The following is a 27,851-nucleotide window of genomic DNA, read 5'->3' as shown; positions in this document are numbered from 1 at the left end:
GACGGATTCGGACAAACCGCCGCATTTAAAAAAAAAAAAAGTGTCGCGAAGCTTGCACTTACCTTCACTAGAAATAGGCTGGTGAACTTGAGTGCGTTCCGATGCTCTTCAGCGCAGCAGCGCCACCTGGTGGACGTCAGAGGAACTGCCTTAATGAATCCCGGCCGGACCCGAATCCACCGCAGAGAACGCGCTGCTGGATCGCTAATGGACCGGGTAAGTAAATCTGCCCCTGTGTGTTGAGGGAGACCAGCCGGAAGATATGTTGAAAGAACAAGCTGGCAAGACGTGGAGCAGACGGAAGACCTGGAAGGGGTACAAAATGCCACATCTGAGAAAACCGGTCCGTCACCACCCAGATGATGGTATTGCCAGAGGGAGGTGGAAGGTCTGTAACAAAGTCCATATCCACGTGCGACCACGGGTATCAACTGGGCAATGGAAGCAAGAGACCAGCCGCTTTCAGGCGGGAAGGCTTATTACAGGCACAGGAAGTGCAGGATCCCACAAAGTCCCAAACATCTTTGACCAAGTCAGCCCACCAGTAGTAGCGGTAGATAAGGGCCATAGAGTGTTGCACTCCAGGGTGCCCAGCCAGGTGCGAAGAATGTCCCCAAGATAAAATCTTCCTCCGCAATGCAGGTCAGACATACATCTTGCCAGGGAGAAGCTGCCGAAGATCCACTGGAGCGACAAGAGCCAACTGTTCAAGAGAAATAATATGCTGAGGAAACGGCTCTTCTCCAATGACATTGGAGGCACGGAAAAGGGCAGTCGCTTTGATATTCTTCTCTGTGGGTCGAAAGTGGGCCAACAGGTTGAAGTGTGAGAAGAAAAGTGACCAACGGGCTTGCCAGGGGTTAAAACATTAGGCTGTCTGGATATAGGAGATTTTTATGGTCTGTATATACGCAGACCGGATGGCGAGCTCCCTCTAAAAGATATCACCATTCTTCCAGGGCAAGTTTAATGGCCAACAGTTCTCTGTCCCCAATAGATTAATTTCTCCCTGCGGGAGAGAAGGTCTTCTAAAAGAATCCGCACGTGAGAGATAAATGCCACCTTGGATCGCTCCGTGACAAATTGAGACGGCATGAGCTCTATGTGCAGGTAGCAGTGGTTTATAAAGCCCCTACACAGCTTCGGATCTCCATCATTTGTCGGTCATAGACAGCCGTAGCCTAGGTTCAGCCGCAGGAAGACAAGCTGGGGTGGCAGAAGTCCCGGGAGCAGTCTCAGGAACCTGTTGCTGATGCTGAGTGGCTAGCAGCTGTTGCAGCATGGCGGTGACTTGACCCAGCTGTTGGTGGACCACTATGGTGGCAAGATCGTGCCGTCTGGGAAGCGGAACCCCGGCAGGATCCATGGCCGGATCTTACTGACAGGTTACTGATCCTCTGGACCACCGCGGGAGGTGGTACTAGCCAACACCTGGGACCGGAATCTAAGTGGCATCTGGTCTTCACCAGAGGGGTTCCACCAGGTCGTTCCACAGGTGTGACTAGCCAGCGGTGGCAGACAAGGTCGGGGTACCTTAGCAGGAGACAGTCTCGTGGTCAGGTTCAGGCACAGGGTCAGGGCAGGCGGCAGAGATGCAAGGTCAAGTCCAATCTGGGGTCAGCAACGGGAGGTCCAGGCAGATGGGAATGGGAACACAGGACGCAGGATCACAGGAATTCAGGAGCAGGTACACACAGAAACGCAGGAATATCGCAGGGGAGCTTTCTCAATGGCATAGGCTAAAAGATCTGGCAGGGTTTGCAGGAAGAGGCAAGCTTAAATAGATTACCTGTAAATGGGCAGCGCCATTTAGCGAAATGCTGGCCCTTTAAGTCTTTTGAAACTGGCACATGCACGCCCTAGGTGTCGGGAATGCGCGCACGGCCGAGGAAGACGGAGCAGGAGCCAGGACAGGTAAGGTGCGCACCTTACCTGTCCTGGCTCCTGCTCCGTCTTCCGCACCAGCGGGGGGATAGAAGCACGGGTGAGCCCACGACCCGTGACATGTAGTAAAGAGTGGTAGTATTCCAACACATATCCAGAGCCCTACAATAAGGGTCTTTCATCAAGGGATTACAAAAATGGCATATGGAGGGTAAACTGTATATACCAGCTGGCAAGCTGCACTAGGACAGCAGTCCAAGTGACACTACAGTGGTGGGGAACATTATAGTCACAGCAGTCAGATGGTATTACCTTGAAATGATTTATAATATTGCAACAAATGGCTGACAAATGGCAAGAAAAAACTGCCCACTTCAGCAACACCCGTTTGCACAGGTGGGGAAGCTGTGGAAGGAAGAGTGAGTGATGACACTGCAACAAATACTGTACAATCACCTGTACAATAATCATGGCAGGGCGAGGTCAGCTAGTTAGTGGAAAGTCCAAGAACAGAACGGCACTCACTTTTCTCAATCCATGATTCCTTTATTCAAGCGTTAAAACATCAGACATCTGAGGACGCCGGGGTCCACAAGGTAACAGCCTGTTTCGCGCGTATATCGCTTTGTCAAACCTCCATTCTTAAACAGGATCCACACTTAAAAGAACTAGCGGTTCAAAAACCAATAATAGCCTTTAGAAGAAGTAAAACCCTTAGAAGTCTATTGGTTGATAGTCGCTTCAGTACACCTATGGGAACATGGCTAGATACATGTACCCCAAAAGGCAACTTTAGATGTGATCATTGTAATTTTTGCAATCAAATGCTAACCAGTAATTTTCTACGAATAGGTGGTGGTACACATGAAGTACATGATTTCATAAACTGTAGATCGTTATTTGTTGTATATGTAATTTTTTGCCCGTGCAAACATTTTTATATTGGTAAAACCATACGTAACCTGTTTGCGAGATTCCGGGAGCATTGCAACTCTATTGCGACATTAACCCCTTAACGCTCTGCGCCGTAGCTCTACGGCGCAGAGGTATAAGGGCTGTATGAAGAGGGCTCACGGGCTGAGTCCTCTTCATACAGAGGTGGGGGTTTTTGCATATTGCACAAAACCCCCACCGCTAATAACCGCGGTCGGTGCTTGCAAAGTCGCGGGCGGCGTTTAAAAGACGGCGGCGCGTGGGCGCCGCCATCTTTTTTTCGATCGCCACGCCCCCGAACGTCATCGGGGGGCGGCGATCGGTTGCTATGGTAGCCTCGTGTCTTCTTTTGACACGAGGCTATCTGGCAGCTGCAGATTCGTTACAATGAGCCAGTGGCTCATTGTAATGAATGTGCTGCAAAAATGCCATATATTGCAATACAGAAGTATTGCAGTATATGGTAGGAGCGATCTGACTATCTAGGGTTAATGTACCCTAGATGGTCTAAAAGATAGTGAAAAAAAAAATAAAAAAAAAAGTTTAAAAAATAAAAAAAATTAATAAAATATTAAAAGTTCAAATCACCCCCCTTTCCCTAGAACGGATATAAAACATAATAAACAGTAAAAATCACAAACATATTAGGTATCACCGCGTCCCAAAATGCCCGATCTATCAAAATATAAAAACGGTTACGGCCGGCGGTGACCTCCGAGGCGGGAAATGGCGCCCAAATGTCCGAAATGCGACTTTTACACCTTTTTACATAACATAAAAAATGAAATAAAAAATGATCAAAATGTCGCACAGACCTCAAAATGGTAGCAATGAAAACGTCGCCTCATTTCGCAAAAAATGACCCCTCCCCCAGCTCCGTGCGCCAAAGTATGAAAAAGTTATTAGCGTCAGAAGATGGCAAAAAATTTTTTTTCTTTTTTGTACACATTCGTTTAATTTTTTAAAATGTATTAAAACACAATAAAACCTATAAAAATTTGGTATCACCGCGATCGCACCGAACCAAAGAATAAAGTAGGTGTATTATTTGGAGCGAAGAGTGAAAGTCGTAAAAACTGAGCCCACAAGAACGTGACGCACGTGCGGTTTTTTTTCAATTTTTCCACATTTGGAATTTTTTTTCAGCTTCGCAGTACACGGCATGTTAAAATAAATAACATTACGGGAAAGTAAAATTTGTTACGCACAAAATAAGCCCTCACACAGGTCTGTACACGGAAAAATGAAAAAGTTATGGATTTTTGAAGTTGGAGAGCGAGAAATGAGCCGGAAAACCCTCCGTCCTTAAGGGGTTAAAAAGGTTCCCCAAGATTGATTCAGCATGTCATTGCATCCCATGGTGGTAATGCACGTTCTTTGACATTTGCAGGAATTGTACATGTGAGGAATAACCCAAAGGGAGGGGACCGTCAGAGGGAAGAAGCAAGATGGATTTTGAAGACGGGGGCTATGGGTCCGAGCGGATTTAATGATAAAAATGACTTGAGCGTATTTCTGTGAAAATTATGTCTGATGCATACCTACTCATTGCACTGTAGTTTACATTGTTTTTAGTGATAGAAAGGTGGATGTTAGGAATTCACGGTAAAAGAAAGTTTTATTTAAAAAAAAAAATTTTTTTTTTTGTATTGTGCACTAATGAATGTAACTTTTACTGCTCGCCATGATACAGGCACCTCCCCCTTGGCTTTTATAAGGGTGGAGTCCTGGACATGACGAGGAGGTTTGACAAAGCACTACACGTGCGAAACAGGCTGTTACCTTGTGGACCCCGGCGTCCTCAAATGTCTGATGTTTTAACGCTTGAATAAAGGAATCGTGGATTGAGAAAAGTGAGTGCCGTTCTGTTCTTGGACTTTCCACTACTGGATTCTATTCTATTGGGAACAGAGCACCACAATAGATCCCATTACATCAGCGATTGGAGAAGGTACCGTCCTGTGCTATTGGGGAGAATTCACACTGTGTTCACAGTATGGAGAGACTTGGGTAGTGCCTGTTCTTCTGCATCTTTCTATATTTGAGGTCAGCTAGTTATCTCGCACATGCAGCCATCAGAGGTAAAGAAGTGACGTAGGTGCACTGTCACCACTTCAATCAATGTAAGATGATGCGTCATCAATGGGCACATATAGGGTCGTGGTCAATAAAGGTGCTCAAGTTCTCACAAACTCATTCAAGTTGCACTTGAAAGACAAATGAAAGAGGACAGGATAATATAGAGAATCTCTTTGGGTAACAGTTTTAACACTGCAGAATTTGTGTTGCAAGAATAGCACTCACATACACCAAGACGGAGGAGGTGAACTCCAGCGGACTTCAGCGCAGCAGCGACACCTAGTGGACACCGGGCGCACGACCTTAGTGAATCCCGGCAGAACCCGAATCAGCATCGGAGAACGCGCCGCAGGATCGCGACTGGAACGGGTAAGTAAATCTGCCCCATTACGTTTGTTGACAAACTGAGCAAAATGGATAAGGCAGTTCATTGAAATAGAAATCATTGAAACAAATGGCTAGCCCAGAGTCATGATCTAAATCCAATAGAAAACCTATAAAAATCCTTGGTAACAAAGTTATATTCAAGAAACCCACAACAGTCACAGAACTTTGAAAGAGACTGGTAAAATAATGGACCAAAATCACACCAGAGTAGTGTGAGAAACTTTTTTTGAACTCAAGTACACATAGAAATTTAAGCGAAATAGTAAAGTTGGGCAGGTTTATGTTAAGAAAAAGGCAACACTGAGACATACAGAAGCTCAGAGAAAATAGAATATTACAAAATACCAGTAATTTTTTATCAACTGTATTAGTAAAGAATATTGTGCAAAACTCATAATTAACCAAATGAATGCCTCAAATCGTTAAATCAATACAATGGCAAATGTTTGTTAATTATGATAAAAGGGCCATAGGCAAACAGGGCTCCCTGAGGTGTCACTGGCTTTTTTCTGGTCCCAACCCAAGAGATAATTTAGGATGAATTTCTGTACCTTTTTTAAAGCTAATGGGGAAGATATATTAATAGGTCGGTCTTTAGACCAGTGCAGAGTAGAATTAGACAGTTCTTTGCTGCACCAGACTAATCATTGGGGCAGATTTATCAAGCTGTCTGGAAGTCAGAATATTTCTAGTTTCCCATGGCAGCTCAGCTTTCATTTTACCAGTGCTCATGAATATTTAAAGGGGAGCTTAAAGGAGAGCTGTGATTGGTTGCCATGGGCAACTAGAAATTCTCTGACTTTCAGACAGCTTGATAAATCTGCCCCTTTGTGTCTGATGCTAGATTATTTATCTGGTGCAGTATATAAAGCCATATTCACATGCACATTATTGTTGAAATTCATGACATTCAAAGCAAAGAGAGCTTTGATAAAATTATTTTCGGGGTAATAGACAGGATGTAGACTGAGATCAGATACTGTCAAATGATGATACTAATGTTAAATGGGAGAAATTCAAATCTATCCTGGGTTTTTATACTTCTAAATTAATTCCAATAGTTAACAAGTATAGACGGGCTAGATTACACCCCGTGTGGCTTACAGCTACAGTTAAAAGGGCAATCAATGAGAAAAAGAGGGCATTCAAAAAATATAAATCTGACGGGTCACCTGAGGCTTTCAACACTTAAAAAACTTTAGAAAAAATTTTAAAGAGGAAATCAAATCTGCCAAAATACAAAATGAAAGACAGGTGGCTAAAGATAGCAAAACAAATCCCAAGAAATGTTTTAAGTATATCAATGCAAAAAAAAAAAAATGGGTCAGAACAGGTTGGACCCCTCATTCTGAAAATGGGGCATTGGTGACTGGAGACCAAGAGAAGGCGGAGATACTTAATAGGTTTTTTAGTTCCGTTTATAAGATAGAAGAAAATACTTCTGACGTGGGTGGTGCCAGTGCGGGTCATGCATCCTGTAATATACTAGACTGTCTGAATGTAGACTCAGAATGAATGCTCAATAAAAATCAATGTGTACAAGGCTCCTGGACCAGAAGGGTTACACCCCAGAGTTCTTAAAGAACTCAGTTCTGTAATTGCTGTACCGCTGTCTAAAATCTTCAGGGATTCTGTAATGTCTGGTGTGGTGTCAAGTGACTGGCACAAGGCAAATGTGGTGCCAATATATAAAAAGCTTAACTTCCATTGTGGGGAAAATATTGGAAGGGTTGGTAAAAGACTATATACTGGAGTATGAGACATCAAATAGTATTATAAGTGACAGCCAGCATGGGTTTACTAAGAATAGAAGTTTTCATAGAAGCAGATCAGGTTAGTTTGACGAGGTGAGCAGATGTCTGGATGGAGGAGCAGCTGTGGATATTGTGTTCTTGGACTTTGCAAAGGCATTTGACACTGTCCCTCATAGACCCCTGATGGGTAAAATTAGGGCTATTGGTTTGGCAGAAATAATTTGCAATTGGATTGAGAACTGGCTGAAGGATCGTATCCAGAGAGTTGTGGTCAATGATTCCTATTCCAAAGGGTCACCAGTTATGAGTGGTGTACCCCAGGGTTCTGTGCTTGGCCCACTACTATTTATTATATTTATTAATGATATAGAGGTAGGAATTAATATCACTGTGTCTATTTTTGCAGATGACACCAAGCTGTGTAGTGTAATACTGTGTAATAATGCAGAATGATCATAGGCTGCAGGGTGACTTGGACAAACTGAATGTTTGGTCATCAACTTGGCAAATGAAGTTCAATGTGGATAAATGTAAGGACCTGGGGGCTAATAATCCAAAGGCAAAATATGTCCTTGGGGGAGTAAATCTGGGAGAGTCCCTTGTTAAGAAGCAACTGGGGGTATTAGTAGATCATAAATTGTATAACAGCATGCAATGTCAATCAGCTGCCTCTAAAGCCAGTAGGATCTTGTCATGTATCAAAAGTTGTATGGACTCTCGTGATAGGGATGTGATATTACCACTGTAATTGGTATTGGTTCGGCCTCACCTGAAATATGCTGTCCAGTTCTGGGCACCGGTCCATAAAAACTATGCTGTGGAGCTGGAGAGGGTTCAACGTGGAGCCACAAAAATGATAAGGGGTATGTAGGGTCTGAGTTGTGAGGAAAGATCAAAACAACTACAATCATGGCCATAAGTTTTGAGAATGACAAAAATATTATATTTTCACATGATCTGTTGCCCTCTGATTTTTATGTGTGTTTGTCAGATGTTTTTATCACATACAGAAATACAAGTGCAATCATATTATGAGTAAAAAAAACCTTTTATTGACAGTTAGAATGAGTTAATGCAGCAAGTAAATATTTGCAGTGTTGACCCTTCTTCTTCAGGACCACTGCAATTCTCCCTGGCATGCTCTAAATCAACTTCTGGACCAAATCCTGACCGATAGCAGTCAATGCTTGCATTTTGTCACAATTTGTTGGTTTTTGTTTGTCCACCCATCTCTTGATGATTGACAACAAGTTCTCAATGGGATTAAGATCTGGGGAGTTTCCAGGCCATGGACCCAAAATCCCTGAGCCATTTAGTTATCACCTTTGCTTTATGGCAAGGTGCTCCATCATGCTGGAAAAGGCATTGTTGATCACCAAACTGCTCTTGGGTGGTTGGGAGAAGTTGCTCTTGGAGAACATTCTGGTACCATTCTTTATTCATGGATGTGTTTTCAGGCAAGCCTGTGAGAGAGCCGATTCCCTTGGCTGAGAAGCAACCCCACACCTGAATGGTTGCAGGATGCTTTACAGTTGGCATGAGACAAGACTGGTGGTATCACTCACCTTGTCTTCTCCGAACAAGCTGTTTTCCAGATTTTCCAAACAATCGGAAAGGGGATTCATCAGAGAAAATTACTTTAACCCAGTCCTCAGCAGTCCACTCCCTGTACCTTTTGCAGAATATCAGTTCATCCCTGATTTTTTTTCTGGAGAGAAGTGGCTTCTTTGCTGCCCTCCTTGACACCAGGCCTTGCTCCAAGAGTCTCCGCCTCACAGTGCGAGCAGATGCACTAACACCTGCCTGCTGCCATTCCTGTTGAAGCTCTGCACTGCTGGTAACCTGATCCTGAAGCTGAAACACTTCTAAGAGACAGTCCTGGCGCTTGCTGGTCCTTCTTGGGCGCCCTGGAGCTGTTTTGGCAACAATGGAACCTCTCTCCTTGAATTCCTTGATGATGCGATAGATTGTTGACTGAGGTGCAATCTTTCTAGCTGTGATACTCTTCCCTGTTAGGCCAGTTTTGTGCAGTGCAATGATGACTGCACTTGTTTCTTTAGAGATAACCATGGTTAACAGAAGAGAAACAATGATGCCAAGCCCCAGCCTCCTTTTAAAATGTCCAGTGGTGTGATTCTTACTTAATCATGACAGATTGATCTCCAGCACTGTCCTTATCAACACCCACACCAGTGTTAATGGAGCAATCACGGAAACGATGTTAACTGCTCCTTTTAAGACAGCCCTGCAAGGAATTTGAAATGTGTTTTGGGGGGAAAAGTTCATTTTCTAGGCAAATATTGACTTTGCAATTAATTGCTGTTAAGCTGATCACTCTTTATAACATTCTGGAGTATATGCAAATTGCCATTGTAAAACCTGATGCAGTAGACTTTGTAAAAATTAACATTTGTATCATTCTCAAAACTTATGGCCATGACTGTAGATTTATTTAGTCTGGAAAAGAGATGACTACGAGGGGACATGATTAATTTATATAAATATATGAATGGTCCATACAAAAAATATGGTGGTAAGTTGTTTCAGATTAAATCAAATTAAAAGACAAGGCGGCACTGTCTCCATCTAGAGAAATCAAGGTTTATTCACCAGAGGCGACAGGGCTTTTTTACTATCAGAACTGTCAATCTGTGGAATAGTCTGCCTCAGGTGCTGGTCACAGCAGGGACAGCAGAGAGCCTCAAGAAGGGTCTAGATGCCTTTTTACACCTAAATAACATTGATGGTTATGATTTATAGAATTTTTTCCACTAAATCGCTTCCTCATCGAATCCCTTCCCTTCCATGGTTGAACTTGATGGACATGTGTCTTTTTTCAACCGGATAACCTATGATACTATGATAGGATTTGGTCTTAGCTGTGTCCAATCTGTTACAAAGGTTATCAGGTGAGAAAACACTTTTACAGTTATGGAAGTTGTGCTGAAACAAGCACCTCAAACTAACTTGACATTGGCATCTTTAATTTTTTTTTTGAAAAATTCCAGGTAAAGATGTCCACGTGATATTCAATCACAAGGTCAACTTTACATGTTGAATACGCTGTCATAGTGGCATGCAATGAAAAATATAATATTACGATATATATATATTTATATCATTTATATATTTATTTATTAATTCATATGATACTGATAGCTAAAATTAAATGATGCAATCTGTAAAGAATATATCTTTTGCTTTTTAGGATTCTAGACATTAAGTATGGATCAAGAATTCAAGAACACTATAGAGTAAGTATTCATTATTCCAATGTATTTTCTAGTCTGTTACATTAGGAGGGAGTCTACAAGCAGTTTTGACCAGTGTTAGGTTGACATATGTAGTTAGGATATAATTGTTATATATAGTAGGAAAAGGACTGTGAAAAATGCATTAATATTCCACGGACTGTAGCAGGACTTGGAGCATTAGGTTGCACTCCTATGTAAACTGCTGCACAGTTCCTTCACTGAGAAAGAGCACCAGACTTCTGGTTAGATATTGTAGCAGGGGATGGGCTGCATAGCAGTTTAAATGCAGAGATCAAAGACTACAGTAATTTGAGGAGACTCCCCCATTGCTCCAAGACCAGCTACAAACCTGGGATAAGAATCTGATTCACAGTCCTGCTGCTACTAGCACATACAAATGTGTAACTACACAGATCTCCATGGTTTTTACCTTACCTTGTCTGCGGCTTTGTATAGTCAAAAATGTTGGTAGGCTTCCTTTAACCATTATTTTAAGCAACACTACTATATTTGTTATTTTGAATTTGCTAAACCCAAACCACATTCACAGGACAAGGTGATCAATGAGGGTCACACTGCTGAGACTCCCATTGGTTACAAGAACTGACTTCCAGCAATCTGAAGAATGGGAGGCACAGTCTCACAAATGGTTGAGTATGGGTCACTGGTTCTCCAGATTGTTAGGGGCCCTGTTCTCATGATTGATGGGGGTCCCGCAGTTGAACCTTAACTGATCACCTTGTTAGAGTTAAACTACTGTATTACTAAACAAGTTATAGCATGCACAAAACCATCATTAACAAAATATTGAGTATCCCCCCCAAAAAAAAAAAAACCCCTCAAATTTCAACATAATAAGAAAGTTATGATTTTATAATTTTGGCAAATAATAATAATAAATAATAGTAATAATAAAAAACACTATGATTATGCATTTAAAGCATTGGTCATGGCTGAATATACAGGTGCTCCCCTACTTAAGAACACTCGACTTCCATACGACCCCTAGTTACGAACGGACCTCTGGATATTGGTTATTTATTGTACTTTAGTCCTAGGCTATAATAAACAGCTATAACAGTTATCACAGGTGTATGTAATGAAGCTTTAGTGTTAATCCTGGTTCTTATGACAACCCAACATTTTTACAATCCAATTGTCACAGAGACCAAAAAAGTTCTGGCTGGGATTACAATGATAAAATATACGGTTCTGACTTACATATAAATTCAACTTAAGAGCAAACCTACAGACCCTATCTTGTATGTAACCCGGGGACTGCCTCTAGTTATAATTATTTTAATGCTGTATGCCATTATGTATTATTTCTGTTCTGTTTTAGGGGTGTACTGGCACAACAGCTAGAATCCACAAAACCCAGCATTGCTAGTAGCAGACCAAGTGCAAAGGCCATCTACAGTAAGTAAATTATTAACTTATTTTTATTTAACCCTTCCCCAGCTTTCATACTGCTATATTTGCATATACCACGTGCAGATACCATGTGTATACATGTTATGATAGTGTCCCAATTTAAATGATTGTTCAATTTTTTTGTCATATTTAAGGGAGAATCTCTATTTTAATATAATATAAGGAATGAGTTTCTAGGTGAACGAGAACTACTGTTAAAGTTGCAATAAAAAATGAGAATTAAAAAAAACAGATCTTAATCTCTGACTGTAATTTCTGACTGTGGATCTCTCTGATAAATAATATATTAGAAGGGAGATTCTACTCTTTAATTGGACAGAATTGTTTCTAGGTGTCACGGTTCTGGAGATATGACATGCAATATTTGAAATGAGCCCCCTCCATGCTGACAGCTGAAGGGAGAATGCAGGTGAAGCTGCAGAAGAAACAAAAGTACATAAACCCTCCTCTCTGAACCTGGAAAATTGTGATGGATTTATACTGTACATACTTATAATGTATTTTGATAAATGTTTATAAAATGTGGCATATGAGTCTGACACCTGCATCTGCAATGATCAGCTAGGGACAGAAACAAAAAGCAGACAATATCTTCCACTGTAAATTGAGGACTATGGAGAACTTTATTCTACCACTAATTCATTTGAATAGGGCATAAGCTGCATTTCTCTGCTGGGCTGAGCATTTGCTTACACTTCAGTACATAGACTTCCAGAGCCTAAAGGGCAATGGGACTGCAGTATGGTGGAGGTTCAGGCTTTGGACCTTTCTTCCAACAAAAAAATTGCGTGGTGCTGCACCTTCCCTCTTATGAGCTGTCCTTAACTGTCCTAGATGGATCCAGCAAACATCCACTATTCAATAATCCAGTAGAAGAAACTCTTTTGTGACCGGAGCTCAAAAACGAAAAAGACGATCCATGCAGGTTTCCTCCTTATTTGTGCACCAAACACAAGGGATCACTTTCAGGGATAAGTCACCATTCAGACCAGAAACCGTTTCTGGTCTGAATGGTGACTTATCCCTGAAAGTGATCCCTTGTGTTTGGTGCACAAATAAGGAGGAAACCTGCATGGATCGTCTTTTTCGTTTTTGAGCTCCGGTCACAAAAGAGTTTCTTCATTTGGACCTTTCTTACCTGCAGGTCCTCAGTATTAAAAAAAGGCATCACCACTTTGCAAATTGAAAAACATTTTACTAAAATCGCTAGTGTAGTGTTTCCTAACGCAAAACTAGCAGCAGGACTTGGCCCGAGCACATACGTGTTTTGAGTGAAATGCATGAGATCTGTAACCAGCACCTGGTGTATCTAGTGTTTATATGCAAGTCTAATTATCTGTGTTTCACTGAAAACGCATATATATTCGAGCCAAGACCCATCCAATGTTGCGCAAGCATTGTGTTAGAATTGTGTGACAAACATTTTTGGAGTTCAACATCATGTCTTGTCAACCAAATTACATAACTAAACTTTTTCATGTGTTTTGTGCTGCAGGCTGATAGGCAACAGCATTTCAATTACTGTTGAATAGAGATGAGCGAACATGCTCGTCCGAGCTTGATGCTCGGTCGAGCATTAGGGTACTCGAAACTGCTCGTTACTCGGACGAATACTTCGCCCGCTCGAGAAAATGGCAGCTCCCGCCGTTTTGCTTTTTGGCGGCCAGAAACAGAGCCAATCACAAGCCAGGAGACTCTGCACTCCACCCAGCATGACGTGGTACCCTTACACGTCGATAGCAGTGGTTGGCTGGCCAGATCAGGTGACCCTGGGATAGACTAGCCGCTGGCCGCGCTGCTCGGATCATTCTGTCTCTGGATGCCGCTAGGGAGAGAGCTGCTGCTGCTCAGGGAAAGCGTTAGGGTGTTCTATTAGCTTACTGTTAGGCAGGAGTGATTCTCAAAGAACCCAACAGCCCTTCTTAGGGCTACAATAACGTTCTACTTTTTTTATTTTAATTTGCATCTTTTACCATTTTGTGAGGAATTAGCAGGGGGACTTGCTACCGTTGTGTTTAGCTCTTAGTGGCACACATATCCATAGCAAAGACCGAAGTGGGAAAATTCAGTAGGGGTTGGATTTCTATTAGGCAATAACTCAGTGTCATCTCATCTGGCATAGTACTGTGCTTCCTTTGATACTTGGCTAGAAAATAGCCATAGGAGAATACAAACAGCTTCTTGAAGCCTACAGTAGCGTTCTATATATTTGATTTCTGGTTGATCTGCTGGTGGCTGTAGTTTCTGCAGTGCATGTACTTGCCAATTCTGAGCAATTTGTAGTGAGACTTGCGACCGCTGTGTTCTGCGCTTACTGGCGCACATATCCATAGCAAAGGCTGAAGTGGCAAAATTCAGTAGGGGTTGGATTTCTATTAGGCAATAACTCAGTGTCATCTCATCTGGCATAGTACTGTGCTTCCTTTGATACTTGGCTAGAAAATAGCCATAGGAGAATACAAACAGCTTCTTGAAGCCTACAGTAGCGTTCTATATATTTGATTTCTGGTTGATCTGCTGGTGGCTGTAGTTTCTGCAGTGCATGTACTTGCCAATTCTGAGCAATTTGTAGTGAGACTTGCGACCGCTGTGTTCTGCGCTTAGTGGCGCACATATCCATAGCAAAGGCTGAAGTGGCAAAATTCAGTAGGGGTTGGATTTCTATTAGGCAATAACTCAGTGTCATCTCATCTGGCATAGTACTGTGCTTCCTTTGATACTTGGCTAGAAAATAGCCATAGGAGAATACAAACAGCTTCTTGAAGCCTACAGTAGCGTTCTATATATTTGATTTCTGGTTGATCTGCTGGTGGCTGTAGTTTCTGCAGTGCATGTACTTGCCAATTCTGAGCAATTTGTAGTGAGACTTGCGACCGCTGTGTTCTGCGCTTAGTGGCGCACATATCCATAGCAAAGGCCGAAGTGGCAAAATTCAGTAGGGGTTGGATTTCTATTAGGCAATAACTCAGTGTCATCTCATCTGGCATAGTACTGTGCTTCCTTTGATACTTGGCTAGAAAATAGCCATAGGAGAATACAAACAGCTTCTTGAAGCCTACAGTAGCGTTCTATATATTTGATTTCTGGTTGATCTGCTGGTGGCTGTAGTTTCTGCAGTGCATGTACTTGCCAATTCTGAGCAATTTGTAGTGAGACTTGCGACCGCTGTGTTCTGCGCTTAGTGGCGCACATATCCATAGCAAAGGCCGAAGTGGCAAAATTCAGTAGGGGTTGGATTTCTATTAGGCAATAACTCAGTGTCATCTCATCCGGCATAGTACTGTGCTTCCTTTGATACTTGGCTAGAAAATAGCCATAGGAGAATACAAACAGCTTCTTGATCTTGAAGCCTACAGTAGCGTTCTATATATTTGATTTCTGGTTGATCTGCTGGTGGCTGTAGTTTCTGCAGTGCATGTACTTGCCAATTCTGAGCAATTTGTAGTGAGACTTGCGACCGCTGTGTTCTGCGCTTAGTGGCGCACATATCCATAGCAAAGGCCGAAGTGGCAAAATTCAGTAGGGGTTGGATTTCTATTAGGCAATAACTCAGTGTCATCTCATCCGGCATAGTACTGTGCTTCCTTTGATACTTGGCTAGAAAATAGCCATAGGAGAATACAAACAGCTTCTTGAAGCCTACAGTAGCGTTCTATATATTTGATTTCTGGTTGATCTGCTGGTGGCTGTAGTTTCTGCAGTGCATGTACTTGCCAATTCTGAGCAATTTGTAGTGAGACTTGCGACCGCTGTGTTCTGCGCTTAGTGGCGCACATATCCATAGCAAAGGCTGAAGTGGCAAAATTCAGTAGGGGTTGGATTTCTATTAGGCAATAACTCAGTGTCATCTCATCCGGCATAGTACTGTGCTTCCTTTGATACTTGGCTAGAAAATAGCCATAGGAGAATACAAACAGCTTCTTGATCTTGAAGCCTACAGTAGCGTTCTATATATTTGATTTCTGGTTGATCTGCTGGTGGCTGTAGTTTCTGCAGTGCATGTACTTGCCAATTCTGAGCAATTTGTAGTGAGACTTGCGACCGCTGTGTTCTGCGCTTAGTGGCGCACATATCCATAGCAAAGGCCGAAGTGGCAAAATTCAGTAGGGGTTGGATTTCTATTAGGCAATAACTCTGTGTCATCTCATCTGGCATAGTACTGTGCTTCCTTTGATACTTGGCTAGAAAATAGCCATAGGAGAATACAAACAGCTTCTTGAAGCCTACAGTAGCGTTCTATATATTTGATTTCTGGTTGATCTGCTGGTGGCTGTAGTTTCTGCAGTGCATGTACTTGCCAATTCTGAGCAATTTGTAGTGGGACTTGCGACCGCTGTGTTCTGCGCTTAGTGGCGCACATATCCATAGCAAAGGCCGAAGTGGCAAAATTCAGTAGGGGTTGGATTTCTATTAGGCAATAACTCAGTGTCATCTCATCCGGCATAGTACTGTGCTTCCTTTGATACTTGGCTAGAAAATAGCCATAGGAGAATACAAACAGCTTCTTGAAGCCTACAGTAGCGTTCTATATATTTGATTTCTGGTTGATCTGCTGGTGGCTGTAGTTTCTGCAGTGCATGTACTTGCCAATTCTGAGCAATTTGTAGTGAGACTTGCGACCGCTGTGTTCTGCGCTTAGTGGCGCACATATCCATAGCAAAGGCTGAAGTGGCAAAATTCAGTAGGGGTTGGATTTCTATTAGGCAATAACTCAGTGTCATCTCATCCGGCATAGTACTGTGCTTCCTTTGATACTTGGCTAGAAAATAGCCATAGGAGAATACAAACAGCTTCTTGATCTTGAAGCCTACAGTAGCGTTCTATATATTTGATTTCTGGTTGATCTGCTGGTGGCTGTAGTTTCTGCAGTGCATGTACTTGCCAATTCTGAGCAATTTGTAGTGGGACTTGCGACCGCTGTGTTCTGCGCTTAGTGGCGCACATATCCATAGCAAAGGCCGAAGTGGCAAAATTCAGTAGGGGTTGGATTTCTATTAGGCAATAACTCAGTGTCATCTCATCCGGCATAGTACTGTGCTTCCTTTGATACTTGGCTAGAAAATAGCCATAGGAGAATACAAACAGCTTCTTGAAGCCTACAGTAGCGTTCTATATATTTGATTTCTGGTTGATCTGCTGGTGGCTGTAGTTTCTGCAGTGCATGTACTTGCCAATTCTGAGCAATTTGTAGTGAGACTTGCGACCGCTGTGTTCTGCGCTTAGTGGCGCACATATCCATAGCAAAGGCTGAAGTGGCAAAATTCAGTAGGGGTTGGATTTCTATTAGGCAATAACTCAGTGTCATCTCATCCGGCATAGTACTGTGCTTCCTTTGATACTTGGCTAGAAAATAGCCATAGGAGAATACAAACAGCTTCTTGATCTTGAAGCCTACAGTAGCGTTCTATATATTTGATTTCTGGTTGATCTGCTGGTGGCTGTAGTTTCTGCAGTGCATGTACTTGCCAATTCTGAGCAATTTGTAGTGGGACTTGCGACCGCTGTGTTCTGCGCTTAGTGGCGCACATATCCATAGCAAAGGCCGAAGTGGCAAAATTCAGTAGGGGTTGGATTTCTATTAGGCAATAACTCAGTGTCATCTCATCTGGCATAGTACTGTGCTTCCTTTGATACTTGGCTAGAAAATAGCCATAGCAATAGGATAGCATTGTTTGGTTTTAAAAACTCAAAAAAAAACAAAAAACACAAAAAAAAAAAAAAAACACAAAAAAAAACAAAAAAAAGTAAAAAAAAAAAATAAAGTTATAACTCTCATTTTAAAAATGTTTAACCCGAGGGCTAGGGGTAGAGGACGAGGGCGGGGACGTGGGCGTCCAACTACTGCAGGGGTCAGAAGCCGTGGTCCTGGGCGGGGTGAGACACCACCTGCTGATGAGGGAGCAGGGGAACGCCGCAGAGCTACACTCCCTAGGTTCATGTCTGAAGTTACTGGGACTCGTGGTAGAGCACTGTTGAGGCCAGAACAGTGCGAACAGGTGATGTCGTGGATTGCTGACAATGCTTCGAGCAATTTGTCCACCACCAGTCAGTCTTCCACGCAGTCCACCCATGTCACCGAAATCGCCACTCCTCCAGCTCCTGCACCTCAGCCTCCTCCCCCCCAGTCTGCCCCCTCCCAGGAAAATTTGGCATTTGAACCGGCATACTCTGAGGAACTGTTTTCTGGACCCTTCCCACAGTCACAAACCACTTGTCCGGTTGCTGCTGAGCAATTTTCCGATGCCCAGGTTTTCCACCAGTCACAGTCTGTGGGTGATGATGACCTTCTTGACGTAGTGGAAGTGTGTAAAGAGGTGTCCGACGATGAGGAGACACGGTTGTCAGACAGTGGGGAAGTTGTTGTCAGGGCAGGAAGTCCGAGGGGGGAGCAGACTGAGGGATCGGAGGATGATGAGGTGACAGACCCAAGCTGGGTTGAGAGGCCGGGTGAACACAGTGCTTCTGAGACGGAGGAGAGTCCTCGACCTGAACAGGTTGGAAGAGGCAGTGGTGGGGCCAGACGGAGAGGCAGGGCCAGAGCTGGTGCATCAGCGCCACTGTCAACTAGTGAAGCTCCCGTGGTGAGGGCTCTTGCGGCGAGGGCTAGATCTTCAGAAGTGTGGAGGTTCTTTAAGGAAACACCGGATGACCGACGGACTGTGGTGTGCAACATTTGCCAAACCAGGCTCAGCAGGGGTTCCACCACTACTAGCTTAACTACCACCAGTATGCGCAGGCATATGAATGCTAAGCACCCCACTCAGGGGCAACAAGCCCGTTCACCTCCGGCCGTGCACACCACTGCTCCTTCCCCTGTGTCAGCTGCTAGTCAGCCCCCTGCCCAGGACCCTGCCACAAAAACCCCATCGTCGCCTCCACGATCCTCCACAGCATCCACCAGCGTTCAGCTCTCCATACCCCAGACGCTGGAGCGGAAACGCAAATATAGTGCAACCCACCCGCACGCCCAAGCCCTTAATGTGCACATCTCCAGATTGCTTAGCCTGGAGATGCTGCCCTATAGGCTAGTAGAGACCGAGGCCTTTCGCAACCTCATGGCGGCGGCCGCCCCTCGGTATTCGGTCCCCAGCCGCCACTACTTTTCCCGATGTGCCGTCCCAGCCCTGCACCAGCACGTGTCAGACAACATCATCCGTGCCCTGACCAACGCCGTTTCTGACAAGGTCCACCTGACCACGGACACGTGGACGAGTGCTGCCGGGCAGGGCCACTATATATCGCTGACGGCACATTGGGTTAACTTGGTGGAGGCTGGGACCGAGTCTGACCCTGGGGCTGCTCATATACTGCCGACGCCGAGGATTGCGGGGTCTACCTCGGTCCAGGTGTTTCAGGCCTACTATGCCTCCTCCTCCTCCCACCCCTCCTCCACCTCCTCCTCCGAACTACCATCCGTGGGCACGGCGCCATCAGTCGGTAGCTCTAGGCACAGCAGCAGTGCCGTCGCTAAGCGACAGCAGGCGGTGCTCAAACTGCTGAGCCTAGGCGACAAAAGGCACACCGCCCAAGAGCTATTACAGGGCATCACGGCGCAGACTGATCTGTGGCTGGCACCGCTGAACCTCAAGCCGGGAATGGTTGTGTGTGACAACGGCCGTAACCTGGTGGCGGCTCTGCAACTCGGCAGACTGACACATGTGCCATGCCTGGCCCATGTGTTAAATCTGATAGTGCAGCGTTTCCTCAAGACATACCCCAATCTGTCTGATTTGCTCACGAAGGTGCGCCGCATCTGTGCGCATTTCAGGAAGTCCAGCCCAGATGCTGCCACTCTCAGGGCAGCGCAGCGCCGCCTCCAACTGCCCGCTCACCGACTGTTGTGCGACGTGCCCACGAGGTGGAATTCAACACTGACCATGTTATCCAGAGTTTACCAGCAGCGCAGAGCGATTGTAGACTGCCAGATGTCAACTTCCACCAGAACTGGTAGTCAGGTCAGTCAGCTTCCTCAAGTCTACAATGAGGAGTGGACGTGGATGTCTGATATCTGTCAGGTGCTGAGTAACTTTGAGGAGTCAACACAGATGGTCAGTGGCGATGCCGCCATCATCAGCCTCACCATCCCGCTGCTTGGCCTGTTGAAAAACTCTCTGGTCAGCATGAAGTCGGAAGCTTTGCGCTCGTCACAAGAGACGGGGGAAGAATATTCCCTTGTTGATAGCCAAAGCACCCTGAGGTCTGTTTCTCAGCGCATATCGGAGGAGGTGGAGGTGGAGGAGGATGAGGAGGAAGAGGAGGAGAATGTTGGCGAGACACAAGAGGGGACCATTGTTGAGTCCTTCACTGTTCAGCGTGTATGGGCAGAAGAAGAGGAGTTGGAGGAGTTGGAGGAGGAGGAAATGGACAGTCAGGCCAGTGAGGGGAGTGAATTCTTACGCGTTGGTACTCTGGCGCATATGGCAGATTTCATGCTAGGCTGCCTATCCCGTGACCCTCGCGTTCAAAGAATTTATTCCAGCACCGATTACTGGGTGTTCACTCTCCTGGACCCACGGTACAAGCAAAATCTTCCCACTCTCATCCCTGGAGAGGAAAGGAGTGTGAGAATGCATGAATACCAGCAGGCCCTGGTGCACAAGCTGAAACAGTATTTCCCTTCTGACAGCGCTAGCGGCAGAGTGCGTAGTTCTGCGGGACAAGTAGCGAGGGAGAGTAGGCGAGCAGGCAGCTTGTCCAGCACTGGCAAGGGTACGCTTTACAAGGCTTTTGCCAGCTTTATGTCACCCCAGCAAGACACTGTCACCTGTCCCCAGTCTCGGCAGAGTAGGGCTGATCTTTACAGAAAGATGGTGAGGGAGTACGTAGCTGACCATACCATCGTCCTAAATGATCACACAGCTCCCTACAACTACTGGGTTTCAAAGCTGGACATGTGGCACGAACTGGCGCTCTACGCCTTGGAGGTTCTTGCCTGCCCTGCCGCTAGCGTCTTGTCCGAGCGGGTTTTCAGTGCAGCTGGTGGTATCATCACCGATAAGCGTACACGCCTGTCGACTGACAGCGCTGACAGGCTGACGCTTATCAAGATGAATAAAGCATGGATTTCTCCTAATTTCCAATCTCCAGCAGGTGAAGGAAGCTCAACCTGAATAATTTATCCACTCCTCCTCCTCCTCCTCATTTTCCTCCTTCTCCTGCTCTTTGTACAGTAAAGCAGAGGAAACTGGCTATTTTTTGACAGGGCCCACTGGCTCTACCTATAGTACTTTATGCATTTAATTTTTCTGGAGGGCCACCTACCCGGTCCTCTGTTTGAAACAATTTTTGTGAGTGCCACATACAGGCACTCAATCTATTCCATTTTTCTGGAGGGCCACCTACCCGGTCCTCTGTTTTAAAAAATTTTTGGGACTGCCACATACAGGCACTCAATCTATTCCATTTTACTGCAGGGCCACCTACCTGCTCCTCTGGTTTGAACAATTTTTGGGACTGCCACATACAGGCACTCAATCTATTCCATTTTACTGGAGGGCCACCTACCTGCTCCTCTGGTTTGAAACATTTTTGGGACTGCCACATACAGGCACTCAATCTATTCCATTTTACTGCAGGGCCACCTACCTGCTCCTCTGGTTTGAACAATTTTTGGGACTGCCACATACAGGCACTCAATCTATTCCATTTTACTGCAGGGCCACCTACCTGCTCCTCTGGTTTGAACAATTTTTGGGACTGCCACATACAGGCACTCAATCTATTCCATTTTACTGGAGGGCCACCTACCTGCTCCTCTGGTTTGAAACATTTTTGGGACTGCCACATACAGGCACTCAATCTATTCCATTTTACTGCAGGGCCACCTACCTGCTCCTCTGGTTTGAACAATTTTTGGGACTGCCACATACAGGCACTCAATCTATTCCATTTTACTGGAGGGCCACCTACCTGCTCCTCTGGTTTGAAACATTTTTGGGACTGCCACATACAGGCACTCAATCTATTCCATTTTACTGCAGGGCCACCTACCTGCTCCTCTGGTTTGAACAATTTTTGGGACTGCCACATACAGGCACTCAATCTATTCCATTTTACTGCAGGGCCACCTACCTGCTCCTCTGGTTTGAACAATTTTTGGGACTGCCACATACAGGCACTCAATCTATTCCATTTTACTGCAGGGCCACCTACCTGCTCCTCTGGTTTGAACAATTTTTGGGACTGCCACATACAGGCACTCAATCTATTCCATTTTACTGGAGGGCCACCTACCTGCTCCTCTGGTTTGAAACATTTTTGGGACTGCCACATACAGGCACTCAATCTATCCCATTTTACTGGAGGGCCACCTACCTGCTCCTCTGGTTTGAAAAATGTTTGGGACTGCCACATACAGGCACTATCCAAATTAAATTGTCTCCATAGCAGCCTCCACACGTTGTCTCCATTGCTACCTCCAAAAGTCGTCCATATAGCTGCCTCCATACATCGTCCCTTTATCAAACGAGGTGTGTCAGGCAGAAATTTGGGTTGTTTTCATGGATTCCACATCAAAGTTGTTAACTTTGTCACCACCCTGCTGTGTAATCCCCAAAATATACTGGCAAACTTTTACCATTTAGGGATATTATTTCAGCGCTTCTTGCGCATCTGTTTACATTCCCCTCACCCGGCATATCCTAAACTTATAAGAACGCTACTACACTTGATCTTATACAAAAGGTTCTTAGAAGTGCTGTTTGGGGAGTAGCCTAGAGACAGGGGCTTGGATTGGCGAAAGCTCGCCTGGCAGCGGAACGCCAGCTCCATGCGCATCATGCGCTTCTTGCGCATCTGTTTACATTCCCCTCACCCGCCATATCCCAAACTTATAAGAACGCTACTACACTTAACTTGGTGCAGGCTGGGACCGAGTCTGACCCTGGGGCTGGTCATATACTGCCGACGCAGAGAATTGCGGGGCCTACCTCGGTCCAGGTCTCAAAGGCCTACTATACCTCCTCCCACCCCTCCTCCACCTCCTCCTCCTCCGAATTACCATCCGTGGGCATGGCGCCATCAGTCGGTAGCTCTAGGCACAGCAGCAGTGCCGTCGCTAAGCGACAGCAGGCGGTGCTGAAACTGCTGAGCCTAGGCGATAAAAGGCACACCGCCCAAGAGCTATTACAGGGCATTCCACATCAAAGTTGTTAACTTTGTCGCCACCCTGCTGTGTAATCCCCAAAATATACTTGCAAACTTTTACCATTTAGGGATATTATTTCAGCGCTTCTTGCGCATCTGTTTACATTCCCCTCACCCGGCATATCCTAAACTTATAAGAACGCTACTACACTTGATCTTATACAAAAGGTTCTTAGAAGTGCTGTTTGGGGAGTAGCCTAGAGACAGGGGCTTGGATTGGCGAAAGCTCGCCTGGCAGCGGAGCGCCAGCTCCATGCCAAGATCCAACTAACATAGTTTTAACTGCAGCACCTTTAATCTACTACTAGTTCACTGCCTCCATACATCGTCCCCTTATCAAACGAGCTGTGTCAGGCAGAATTTTGGGTTGTTTTCATGGCTTCCATGTTAACTTTGTCGCCACCCTGCTGTGTAATCCACAAAATATACTGGCAAACTTTTATCATGTACCGATATTATTTGAGCGCTTCTTGCTCACCTCCTTTGGTTCCTCTCTGCCACCCATTGGTTTGAAGCCTGAGTCCATTTAGGGTATGTCGCCATGACACTCTCTAGCCTGCTGCCGCTGCCTCTGCATGCCGTCCCCTATAGTGTCAGGGTCAATTATTGGATGTTTTAGATGCTATCTAGCTTCATTCTGTCACTCTGTCATGGCCATGCTGTTGCCCATAATTTTGGCATAATGGTGCGATTATGCAGCCTCAGAGGCATCCATGCATGCTGCCCCTGCTGTTTCCTGTCCATTTCCGTGGTGTTTCCATCCTTTTCTGAGGTTCCCAGGTGTTTGGCCAAGCTTCCCTGTGCAGAGCCTTGGTCCCCTTGAAAAATGCTCGAGTCTCCCATTGACTTCAATGGGGTTCGTTATTCGAGACGAGCACTCGAGCATCGGGAAAAGTTCGTCTCGAATAACGAGTACCCGAGCATTTTAGTGTTCGCTCATCTCTACTGTTGAAGAATTTGCAATGCATAGGTTTAAAGGTGCCCTTAGACAGGCTGACCTCCCATCATACAAATAATAGTTTGGAGATTTCAATGTAAATAGTTTACATTTTAGACATCATTTGTCAATTCCAGTTCATTAAATTACATTTTTGGTTGTGTTGCAGATCAAAGAAAACAATACGTTCAAACTTTGTCAAAAGCTGATGGCAGCTTTTTTCATCGAGTAGAGGTAATGAAATTCCACTGTTCATACTTAATCCATAACATGTCAGTATACATAAAAATTACATTTCAAACATACATTATGAAAATGATCAAACATTGGGGGGGAATCTATCAAGACTGCCATTTTGCATGCCAGTCTTAAAATTCCCCTCTCACCCCCCAAGTAGATGTTCTCCCTGATTTTCGAAGGGGCTCCAGCCTCCTCTTACAGACGGAAAACCATTTAAACTAGGTTGGGCTTGTTTAAACCAAGTCTGACTCGGCAGAGATTTTGGCTATAATCTCTACAGCTTTGTGGAATATACTGACATAAATACATTAATTATGTCTTGTGAAGAATACCTATGCAAAAAGGCATTCTATTATAAACTTGCCACAATTTGTTTTTCATGTACAGTAAAATGAAATCAGGCTCATAATGATATTAATCATACATATGATGTGAGCAACACCCCTTCGCCTGGCTTTTCCTGTTGTAGAATTGCGCTGTTACCTGCAACCATTCAGGGCTGAACGGTTGCAGATTATAGTGAGCGCACATGCTGAATGTGCCGAGTGACGTGGAGGTGGTGTATAGGGGAAATAATTTCAATTCTTGATGGTTCACAAGGAATTGCAATTAGGGCTTGTAGCTTGCCAGGAAACTGCTGTACAAACTCTGCTAAATGTCCCCCAAAGAGTCAAACCCTAGCTTGTCAAATGTCCATGTATCAAAATTGGCCAGTATGAGATTTTGTAAATAAATGAATTACAAAACAACACAAAACAATTATGCAAAAAAATTATGCAAAAAATAATAACAGGGTCTTCTGATCTGCTTTGGCCAAACAGTTACCTCCTCAGATCATGAGATGCCACTTGTCAAAAAGTGGCATCTTTTGACTGCAAAGGCAATTGATTAACCAAAGTGGTCTTAAGGCCCCTTAAGACTGGTATTACAAAGACAGGGATAGTGCCAGAATGCTGGAAACTCAGAGCACAGTAAGTTATTGGATCCTGGAAAACCTGTGCCAGCTCCAAGGGGGTTTTCCAGGATCCAATAATTATTCATTCAACAAAAATTGTTCATTGACACTAAATGTAATGTGAATGTAAATTTGTTGATTACAGCACCTCTTGTCATGTGAGCTTGACGACCGCCTCAGAAATGTCCAGGATTGTGTGAAACAGCTCCACAAATTAGATGCAGAAGGGAGAGTCTGGGGTCAAGAAATGATCCTCCAGGTACAAAATGGAGAATTAGTACTGACAGACCTGGAGTCTCGGGTAAGATATTTACTTATGCCTCTTGTATTAACTTTATAGTATAAAGTGTTTTCTGTATATTTATAAAAATAACAGGTTGCCAGTTTCCATCACAATGAACAGGAAGGTGAGATGCCCTCAATGGGAGTTCTTTCCATTGCAGATCCACTTTCTTTTAGCCAGCAATCACCCATTTTATTCTGAGAAGGTACAGGACTAAAAATAGAAAACTGACAAAGCTACCTCTGGTGGTTGACTTTCCCATGTAGAACTCTTTGTAGGTCTGGTTTGCAAGGAACCATTAAACAAATTAAACAGAGCTAGAACAATTCAACGACTGCCCCCTTAGTCTTGGGTCAGGAAGTAAATGTTCTCCTTACGAAGACTGCCAATTAAGGCCTTGTAGGCATGCAGAGACTTATAGCCAAGGACGCTCCAGTAGAGGATTCTGGGAAAATATGAAAATAAGTTTTCCAGGATGGGATAAAGAAAACTGCCTCTTTTAGCTACCTTATAAGGCAGCTCTCTTGACATCAAGCATGACCTTCAGGAAGCCTTATGACATGATACAATAACCTTACCCCAGAAGAACATGAGGCTTTATTAACTTTTAAATAGGCTCATCTGATGATAATAATAACACCATCTAACAAGTAGGGTAACACTATGATCCTTAGCAGGGAGAATTACAGTCAGATGTGTGAGAGTATCCTAATGTATCACAGTTAACACCATGATCCGGAGAGAAATCCAACAATAAAGTTTAAGCAAAAAACTGAAAAATATACTTTTAGAGGCCCTGCAATCCAATAATAATAATCATAATAAAAAATAATATGAACACCTGTTTCTGCAGAACCCAACAATAACCACATTTTATAGCCTCCGCAAACCCTGTAGATGCTATCCACCCTTGGAACCAGGCACATTTCTTCCCAGCCTGGAACCTTTATATTCTTCAATCCCCATGATAAAGGATATATAGCAGTTCAGTCTTGATACTACATTTTGTCTTGGAACAGAATAGCAAAAAAAGGGGGGTTCCGGAGGTGGTACTCTGTATAAAAAAACTGTAAAATGGTTAAGTCTTAATATAAAAGCTACCTAAAAACAAAGCAGTGAGTAGTAGTAGTACAACTATAATGAGTGTATTGGGCCAACAGAAACCAGTTAAAATAACACTTACGGATATAAACCAAACACATTAAACCTAAAATATTTCACATAAGTAAGAAAAAGGTTCTGTCGTAGGGTACAATCACACGGCCGTATGCCCGTCCAGCTGCAGCCTGGAGAGCAGGAGGAGGTGAACCCTCCACAGATAAAAGCATCGCACAGCCGCACACATGGGGCAAGATTGAACATGCTCTATCTTTTCCCTGTGTACGGCGGGGAACGGTGCCACACATGTAAAGCACCTTACCGCTGCCGGGCCACCATTGCCCTCTTTGGGAGGGTATATGCGGCCTCAAATTTGTCTGAATGTACCCTTACCCTGATTCAGGAGGATTCTAAAATGGATGAGGGGTGAGAGAACAGGGTTTATATAGTAGGGATGCTGTCCCTAAAATATCCCGTTATCCTTTAACTTCCACCTTTACAAGGGTAGTACCATGACTTGCTCTAGTTCAAAATGCCTGCCAACCGCATGTACCTGGCGCTTTTATTCTTAGACAGATTTATCAGAGGGATTCTTGTAATGGGTATGAAAATACAAGAGGGCAGTAAAAGTATTAATCTCCCAGTGTGGGTTGCTTAACAGGGACAACAGGCCTCCTGTAGGTCCAGACCTATATGAAGGTACTGCTAAGCACTGGCCCAAGTGGTGGATCAGTGGTTAATTAACATAGAGTGAGGTCCCAAACTGCATGTTGATGAACCACTGGTCCATGCACAGTACCACTCTAGGGACCCCTTTTTTGGCTATATTGTTATTTGATATTGAGTGAAGTATTAAACTCTAAACTTGTTGCCGCGTATTGTTGCTTTTTGAAATTGAATATGTTAACCTTTGGACACCAGTTCTTTCACCAAAAATGGGGTAAAACAATGGGGAGCTTAGTGGCACTGACATATGCAAATTAAATGACTTAATACACCCCCACCATGCACCTTTTGGAGGAGCTGTCCAATATATTTTAAGATCATAAAAATGCATAGGGGTACCTGCACTGGCCTGACAAAGTTCAACAACTTTTTTGTGGTGCACCTTTAACATAGGGCGTGCAAAAAACTTTGAGTGTTAAATCAGACGGTCAGACTGAGCACCACAACGCCCCCTAATTTGTGTTGCATGTGTCGCAGAAAAGTGGCGCAAAGCCCTTAGTAAATGTGCCCCATAGTATTCAGCCAATGTTCCACTCCTACTCTTCTCAATAAAGAAAAGAGTATTCCATCAACTTTGCGGATATACAAAAATTAAATACCCGGTTATATCATGGAATATCAAGTTGTCAGGTGTCCTGTTAACTTGATATTTTATATGTACAGCTGAGAACCGGGTTCCCTAAGAAGCTGATTAAAAGAGCCCACATTCAGGCCAGGCATATGGTCAGAACTATGGACCCGA

At 44.2% G+C, this 27,851-nt stretch overlaps 1 protein-coding gene across 3 annotated transcripts in view; it reads left to right on the top strand.

Moving 5' to 3' along the window:
• EPS8L3 (EPS8 signaling adaptor L3) overlaps window positions 1–27,851 on the top strand; it is a 108,912-nt gene that overhangs the window by 32,005 nt on the left and 49,056 nt on the right. For all 3 annotated transcript variants that reach the window (XR_011853287.1, XM_072137394.1, XM_072137393.1), the window contains exons 2-5: window positions 10,246–10,291; window positions 11,634–11,710; window positions 23,977–24,041; window positions 25,148–25,303. Coding sequence is in view for 2 of the 3 variants with exons in the window: in XM_072137394.1 (XP_071993495.1) it covers window positions 10,263–10,291; window positions 11,634–11,710; window positions 23,977–24,041; window positions 25,148–25,303 (327 nt within the window). In the remaining variant the exon portion in view is untranslated. The remainder of the gene's footprint in view (window positions 1–10,245; window positions 10,292–11,633; window positions 11,711–23,976; window positions 24,042–25,147; window positions 25,304–27,851) is intronic.

Source organism: Engystomops pustulosus, chromosome 2 (genome assembly GCF_040894005.1).
Source record: "Engystomops pustulosus chromosome 2, aEngPut4.maternal, whole genome shotgun sequence".
Classification (NCBI taxonomy): domain Eukaryota; kingdom Metazoa; phylum Chordata; class Amphibia; order Anura; family Leptodactylidae; genus Engystomops; species Engystomops pustulosus.
This window is presented reverse-complemented; position numbering and strand designations above follow the sequence as displayed.